The sequence below is a fragment of the Pavona decussata genome, unplaced genomic scaffold (genome assembly GCF_977016875.1).
Source record: "Pavona decussata unplaced genomic scaffold, jaPavDecu1.1 SCAFFOLD_69, whole genome shotgun sequence".
NCBI classification, from domain to species: domain Eukaryota; kingdom Metazoa; phylum Cnidaria; class Anthozoa; order Scleractinia; family Agariciidae; genus Pavona; species Pavona decussata.
This window is the reverse complement of record NW_028145488.1, coordinates 925,691-933,943: the sequence shown is the minus strand read 5'-3', so window position 1 is coordinate 933,943 and position 8,253 is coordinate 925,691. Positions and strand designations below refer to the sequence as shown.

Below are 8,253 nucleotides of genomic sequence, written 5' to 3'. Positions count from 1 at the left end.
TAAGTTGCACGAACATAAGGAAGAACAGAGTAAAAGGAAAATGGTGGGCTTGCTTCTCGACAGAACCAGTGGAAAATCAAGGTTCCCATGCAGGGCAGTGGCCAGACCAAAAATAAGGAAGGAAAAGTAAGGGAAAGAGAAAAAAACTGGTTTGAACGAAAAGAAGCTTACATTAAACAATATATCTTTGTTTGAGCAAACTGATTTTTCTCATTTTTCAAGTATCTGCAGAGGAACGAACATTTGAAACGTCATATAATGAACAAATCACAAGTTCGTACCATATACCGCATGAAAGGCGGAATCTGCAGGTACATCACAATTTAACGCGCAGCTCAGGAGTGGAGAGAAAACATTTCTTTAACTTGATTGATGCGACACATAAGTAGGGGTATTCGCCTTTTTTAATAAAGTGACGAAAGCATATATCGTTTTATAAAAATCCTAAAAATTTTTAAAACGTAGGAAGAATTCAATTGCAAATTGGCCAGGTTTATAGCGTGATTTGCCCGTGCAGAAATAAAAGGGACAAAAAAAGAAAAAGAAAAAGGAGGAAAGAAAGTAATAATTAAAAATAAAATCAACTTTACTTTAATATCAAACTGATATCGTAATAACACAGATACGGTTTTAGAAGCCAATGACCGTAAAACGTCTTGCAACTACAGGATGTCCCGTAGAATAAACTGGTCACGCAGGTAACTCATACCTGTTTTAACAACAAAAGATGAAATTTCCCCAAAAATAACACTCAGTGAAAAAATATTTTGTCAAAATCCGAACATGATCTTTGTTACCCAATTGCAAGAAATTACTTTCTAAGAGAAGATCCCCGGGGTAGAGCAGAACCGGTACTCCATATAGAGGCCTGTGTGGAAAATTCATGTTAAAAAGGGGTGCCTTTATCTTCCTCCTTGTGGGAAAAAGGGTAAAAAAATTTAAATTTGGTATTATAAAGGCTCGCTAGAATAGACTGCCAACAGAAAGGGTAGCATCAAACCGAAATACCAGAGAGCACCAAAAACTGAGGAGCAATTATAACGCAAAGATAGTTTTAAAATAGTTCTACTACAAAGGTAGCAAATTCTTAAAGCACAAGAAAAACCCAATTTTTTTCGTTTTATGTATGTGAAAAGAGTATCATTTCGGTAAGCGCGGCAAAGAGAAAGGCCAGGAATGACAAATCTAGGTGGATTTTTCAAATACAAAAGTAATAATGCAAACGAAAATAAAATAAAAATCTATCACACCAGTCTTGTTAAGAAGAAAACACACCTGACACATTTGACCTAACCCCTCTGGTGGCCGTTCTGCGTGACCTAGAAGATAAGGGGGTTATGAGCTTGACTTGAGGTAACCTGCTACGCTTGAGTTACCGAGAAGTGTCATCTGCTGTAATTTGAATTCATCACCATTCACCCATAAGACCTTTTTTATGGATGAAACATTCCACAAGAACATTACCTAATGAAACTTTGGCCACGTAGCTTCTTCAGACTGCATAAAGAAAGCAAACGACAAAACTTTTACCATTCAGTTAATCGGATCTCTTCAGAGTGGAAGGTAAGTGTCTTGTCTACACTTTTACAAATATACTACTTAGACTTTATCAAATAATTTGTTTTATAGTTCCACAATTCTTAAATATGTTGTATATTTGAGTTAGTCTAAGGCAATAACAAGGATTATCGAAGAAAGTTTTGCAAGTCATTCCGTATTTCAGATAGCACTATATAGAGAAAGAAATTCGCTTCATATTTTTATAGCAATTTTACAACTTTTAAGTAACAAAAAATAGGACAATAGGACACATTAGATGTTATCGATCACTAATTCTATGCTATAATGAAGATATGTTTCTGAACATTTGACTGATTTGAATATTTTTTTTGTCGCTTCCTCCGAAAAAAACTTTTAGTAAATTTAATGAAGTATTTTTAACGAAGGACGACAAAATTCAAATCTGCAGCAGTCATGATTGGTTTCTCGCATTTATTGTCTGCCTTTTCACTAACCAGTATTATACTTTGTGATGACTTTTATTTTTCTTGAAAATCGGAATGTGCGTTTCAAATGTTTTTCTTTGTTTACTATTTTACTTTGTCTAATTCTATTCTGATTTATTAATACAATTTATTATTGACTATAAAAGCTAAGTGAAATCACGTTTTTAGGCAAAATCGATGCTTCATTAATAACGCATTCATACTTTAAACAATTTAGAATCAAACCAATTGCAATCTACTAAATAACCAAAGTTAGTTTGACTCCTTTGTTCGACCAGTACGAGCTCTTCAAGTGATGACCTGAAGTAATGGTACTTTATTTAACTTGGTGTAAAACTCGTTTTGGTAAAAGGCCTGTTTGGAAGGAGGGAGAGTTACCCTACGCTAGGGTTACCATAGCACTCGCACATTTCTTGTCTCTTTTCACGCGACGTGTTTACGAGGTAGACATGGTAATCCCAGGTAAGCACTAGGATTACCCTAGCGTCAGGGTACCCCTATCTGCTTTACAGTTGAAAGCACAACTAAGGATAACTCGTCTACCCGGAACGACTTTTTACCTTTTTTCAGACCCTTTGAAAAGTTTAAAAATGGCAGAACGAACACGACACGGCCTTCAATACTGTTATTTCCACCTACATATAGTCACAGAAAACGAAGTTTCTGGTGAACAGTCTACGAGCCAATTTTAAAATTTTACAATTCCTCTTCACTTCTGCTCCCTTCGCACTTTGTAGTATAGTTGAACTGAGTGATAGGGTAACCCTACCAGTGAAATTATGCTTGGAACCCGGGCTTTATTTAATCCTCTTGCTAGAGTAGGGTAACCCTAGCACTTAACGTTTACTACCCCCCCCCCCCCCCCCCACTTCTAGAGCGGCACTAAATACCCAAAAGGAATTAGTACATCGACAGGGCTTTTTTAAACTCGAAACTTTAACTCATAAAATGGAATTACACTCACTGATCTCTCTTATTTAATTAGTTAATTACTTACAAGAGGACGTCAACCCAAAGGTTCAATTTTTTTATATTTCTTGTATTCGACAGGACAAGGAAATTGACAAATCATCCATCATGGCTACATTATTTATCCTCATCATTTGCCTGACAGCTTTATTCAGCGAAGCAAAAACGCAGGTTGTGATAAATCGTGGGAAACACAAGCAGGGAAGAGGACCGGGGTATGAAGTGAAGATTGGAAAAGGACCGGGGTATGAAGTGGTGGATGGAAAAGGACCGGGGTATGAAGTGAAGTTTGAAGAAGTAAAGGATGTTGACGGCATGGGTGAACTTGGGAAGGTAATCAATCTTCGAGGCACCGACTTGCTAGGTGACTTCCGACAAGAGGAGTCAAGCTTGTTTGAGAAAATCCCCAAATCGTGCTTCCTCAAGCAAGACCTATTTTACACGGGCAGTTACTATGATTACTACGCAAGTACCAGAGACTTCTACTCCAAACTGGCGGTCTCAACAGGCTTGTCCGTCTCGCTGCAGGGTTCATATACCCTTGGCGCTACGCTCACGAGTGTCATATCAAGTGAAAAGTCGTCGTCACACAAAGTAAGTGGTATATCCTTGAACGTGAGAGCTTTGACAGAAAAGGCTCTGGTAAAGAAAGACTGCCTAGATGATGACTCAAAGACCACCTTAACCAGACACGCTCTCGAAACCTTCGAAGCATTACCCTTGCGCGTACCTGAGCCCTGGTATAAAAACGCTTGGAGGCCATACGATATATTTTTGAAAACATTTGGCTCCCATGCAATAACGTCCATTGAACGAGGAGCAAGCATCAAACAGACCACATTTGCGCAGAGCGATAAAGCATACAGTCAAAGAGACTTTCAGGTAAAGGCTTGCGTTTCACTATCGGGCCAAACGGAAGTTGGCAAACTGGGTGTTCAGGCGTGTGCAAATGTTAGCAAAACCGAAATATCCAAGTCATCTAAAATAAACACAATTGATAAACTTATCGTTAGAGGAGGCACTAAAGAAACCAGAAATGCGTTCATCAAGGAGAGGACTAAAGATCTGATTGAAAAACTTTTGAATGAGGCAAGTAAGACTCCTGCTTCTGTCGAACATACCTTCAGGGCGGTATGGGATATCCTCCAAAGCCGTTTTCCAATCGGATCAGATAATTATGTTAGAGCTGTGAATTTGCAGTACTACTACCTTGGCTACTTGAATTATGGATGTGAATATGAAGAAAGTGGAGGAGTTCCATTACAGAAATTCGACTACACCCGTACCTCAACTGCGCAGTCTCCAGAATATCAGTGCACTCTGGCTGCAGAGGGTTGCCACAGCAACAACGACTGTCACTACAAGCCAATATGGTGCGCCTGTCGTGGGCAGTCTTGCATTGGCTATGAAGATATACCGCGAGACACCGGGGAAAAGAAAAAACATGCATACGCAAACACTAATTCAAATTGGGGATGGCATGGCTGCGGCTGGTATTTGGCCGGATCTTGGTGCAAGTGCTACAACAAGAATCGCAACAATCGGCAACTGGCGTGGAAGATGCCAAGCAGGGACGCCCCGCAGAAAGGCGCTAGCCATGGCGCTTACCGCGATGATGACAATTCAGGTCAAGGTCAAGATCCAGAAGTTGATGAATTCTCAGGTGGAGAAAAGGATGAATAAAAGTGTTGGCGAAAGGCCCTGAGAACAAGTTAACGGAAGGAGGTTAACTTCATCGTGATTTAAGAGTAAGCCATTCACACAATGAACTTGCTTGATCCTTACCACTATTATTTCAAGAAAATAAACTAAGTCTTCAGTTGATTAATTGGATGAACTTTAAACCTAGAAAGTATTGCATGGCAAGAAATGAAAGCAACCTGAATTCAATGACAAATATCGACGTAATAAAGACAAACACGAAGCTCAGTAATTCAGTCTAAGTGATTATCGATCATTATTTACTATGTATGTTAATCAGATGACTTGTGATGGCATTAAAGATAAAACAAAAAAATAATCATTTGTTTGAGTAGTGATTTCTTCAATCTCTCCTCACACATGTCCAGCCACCGTGTTCCTTTTTGGATTATCATCAATCACCGGGAAATGCTGTCTTGAAAATAACTACGTGGCAAACTTAGTTTTTAGAATTTTTGCTATTGGGGAACGGATGTCAAATTCACATAGTGTTTGGCTTTCCCAAAGAGAATTACAGACCAAGTATTAACACATAAGTGAGAGTAAAATGGGTGAGATGTTTATGAGATGATTCTTGTCAGGCGTAAGATGCTAATTTCGTTAAGAGCCGATTTCTGAAATTATCAAAAATCGGGCGTCAGTCCTGAAATTTCGAATTCCTTCATATTTTACCCATATAATCTCTATAGTGGAGTATTTTCAAAAATAACGTTAAAGTTTCATCAGCGTGTTATTTTTTTCGAAATCGGGCAAAGTTTGAAATACGGCAAATTAGCGTCCTTTCGGTCACGAAACTTACTGAAAACTACCCATTTTCATCTCGCTCGTAAAAAAGAAACGCGATGTCCTCCATTAATGAAATGTTTACAAAATATAAACACATCCCTCTTCTTCATAATGCACTAGTTAAATTTAGATAAGCTTGAAAATTGGAAATGCTTCGGCCGTTAGAAGAAACCCCATTTCGGCAGTTGAAAAATTTAGCAAATTCCATCCAACTTCAACACAAAAGAAACCTAATTGTTACGTCAAGTTTGAATTTAAAATGAAGACATTGGTGAAGCACAACCTTTGTAGTTTACTGGAGTTGTTCCGCACAAAAACGTTGCGTATGCAAATATCAAACTACTTACGTTGGACATGCAAATAACAATAACAGACGTGAAATGCACGCACCGCCTCATAATAGCTATTGATTAAACAACTGCTTTCGTGGTTGTTATTTTGATTTAATTATCAGAGCTGTTTGTTTTTGCAACCTCCTAAAGTAATCCCTGAAACAAAGTAATTCTGCGCTCTGTTAAAAAGGTACAAACTTCTATTACACTTGGTATGGCAGCTAAGGTTGTGGACAGGCAAATGAGATATGCAAAGAAGCGCACTCCTGTGGAACGGCGCCAGGAAAAGTTTAACCACTTTGTGGCCAGTTCATCAGAAGAGGCGGAAGCAGAGGCTGAAACACCTCCCAAAAAGAAGGCAAAGACCATAAGGGAGACAACGATGGAAGCGCAGACGACGCACACGAAGATGTGTACGAAAGCGCTCGAGGGGATAGAGAAAATGTCAAGTATTCTTGACAAATTAGAGAGAAAACTGGATGACATGTAGAATGCACTGGGAATCGAAATGACCTACATTATGATAAGATGATAATAGAAATAAATTTTGTCCATCGAAATGATATGTCATGCTTATTGAAAATCTAAAATAAAATCACAGAAATACAAATTAGTTTTCTGTTCATTGTTATTTTTATTGTTGCGAAGTTACTACCAAGTGTAATAAAACTTTGTACCTTTTTAACAGAGCGCAGAATTACTTTGTTTCAGGGATTACTTTAGTATGTTGCAAAAACAAACAGCCCGGATAATTAAATCAAAATAACAACCACGAAGCAGTTGTTTAGTCAATAGCTATTATGAGGCGGTGCGTGCATTTCTGTTATTGTTATTTGCATGTCCAACATAAGTAGTTTGATATTTGCATACGCAACGCCCTTGTGCGGAACAACTCTACTGTGTTGAAATATTTCTGTCGGCACTGCAAAAGTACCCCGTCGAGAGACCAAAATGTGAAGGGTACTTTTACACGAGGAGAGCCTGTGAAACGAACAACGGCCGTCACGCTACAAATCAAGTCCTTTGTTAAATTATCACTTGCGACAAAGAATATGTTTTCTTTAAGCTGTACAGAAATTGCTAAGCTTATAGCTTATTCTCTGTTGAACTTAGTAGTTTGCACTTGTCACGTTCTATGAAGCTGTGTGAGATACCAACAAACAAACAATTCTTACAGATAGAAGTTTCCGAGCAAGGGACCGAAAGGAGAAAGGAAGATGAAAGGAAAACAAAATGGGAACGTGTGCAGATTGAGCAAAGAGAAAAAGTTCCATACCATGTACACGAGTTAAACGCGAAAACAAACCATATGGTGGTCTCCGGCTTCCCTCGTTCTTCTCAAAACGGAAAGAAAAACAATTCGGAGGAGGAAACACGAAGCAGAAATTGGTGTAAGGACAGACTCACCAATGGCTCATTAAGTCACACCATCAATTCAAAAGGAGACTGAAGCTGATCGGAATCAAAGAATATAATTATCCAATTTGATCTACCTACATTTGAGGATGTATTCTTTGAATGAGCAAGTATCAATCCGGGTACTCAGACGATTACAGTTAGAAGAAAACATTAAGGCGAGAGGTATGTGCAATTTTGTGGTAAAAAGTGTTTATAATTACCGCTTTGGTATAAAATGAAAACTTATATCTTTTGACAACTGCTAGATCGAACACGCCCTGATTTGATCAGGCTACATCACTGTTCCTTCAAATAACGCGGCCGTAAAAGAAACGGTTCATGGTGGCCTAAAATTGACCCACGTTTGTCTATTTATCAAAACAAGTCGTCAAATAAAATTTTCAAGAGAACATAACCGGGGGTCGACCGTACAGTGGGTTTTAAGGGAAATTTTCAAACGAACAGAGCGTATTGTTCACATCCCTAGTTTGCAATAGTCTACGTAGGTAGCATTTCGGTGAGGTTTTGTGCGTCTTTTACAGCTGTTTGATCGCACGGATTCTGGAACGAGAGCGGGAAAAAACCGATGAGAAGAGAAAAGAAAAAGGAAACGGTTGTCCGCAAACCCCACGATTTTGAAAAATGCCGGATTGACAGTTGACGCTTTTGTGAATTCATCGTTTGACAGGATTTGAAATTTCACCTCCCTCAAAATCAAAACATATTGCACATGATCAAACGCGAATTCAAGAGAAGCAATGCGATATCCAAGGCTTCGACCGTGATTAATCTGAACGATATTTTCTCGTGGTTTTCATTGTAATTTCAAGGTTAAATTTGGAACCGCTGCACGGCCAGGGAAGACAGGGTATATTAATTATATTTAGTTTGAACATATTTTCAGACAGTCAAAAAAAAATGATTTTAAAGGTAAAATTCAAGCCGATATCTGCAGAAAGTTTTGTCTAGAATTGTTAAAAACGCCAAGCTCTATTCCGATCGAACCTGCTCATTAGTTAAATGACGACGATGTGATATTCGTCATCGCGAGTTTTTATCTC

The 8,253-nt window shown here is 38.5% G+C and overlaps 1 protein-coding gene across 1 annotated transcript; it reads left to right on the top strand.

The window, feature by feature from the left end:
• Positions 1-1,413: 1,413 nt before the first annotated feature.
• Positions 1,414-4,995, top strand: LOC146477681 (DELTA-alicitoxin-Pse2b-like). Its single transcript, XM_085113028.1, has 2 exons — positions 1,414-1,563; positions 3,057-4,995. Exons 1-2 carry the CDS (start codon positions 1,468-1,470, stop codon positions 4,656-4,658), a joined length of 1,698 nt encoding a protein of 565 aa, XP_084969154.1. The 5' UTR covers positions 1,414-1,467; the 3' UTR covers positions 4,659-4,995.
• The last annotated feature ends 3,258 nt before the right edge of the window (positions 4,996-8,253 follow it).

Bases quoted from the DNA above. Each gene is read 5' to 3' on its own strand.
- LOC146477681 (XM_085113028.1), top strand. From the start codon at position 1,468: ATGAAACTTTGGCCACGTAGCTTCTTCAGACTGCATAAAGAAAGCAAA. The intron at 1,564-3,056 runs GTAAGTGTCTTG...TGTATTCGACAG, and splicing joins GGATCTCTTCAGAGTGGAAG to GACAAGGAAATTGACAAATC.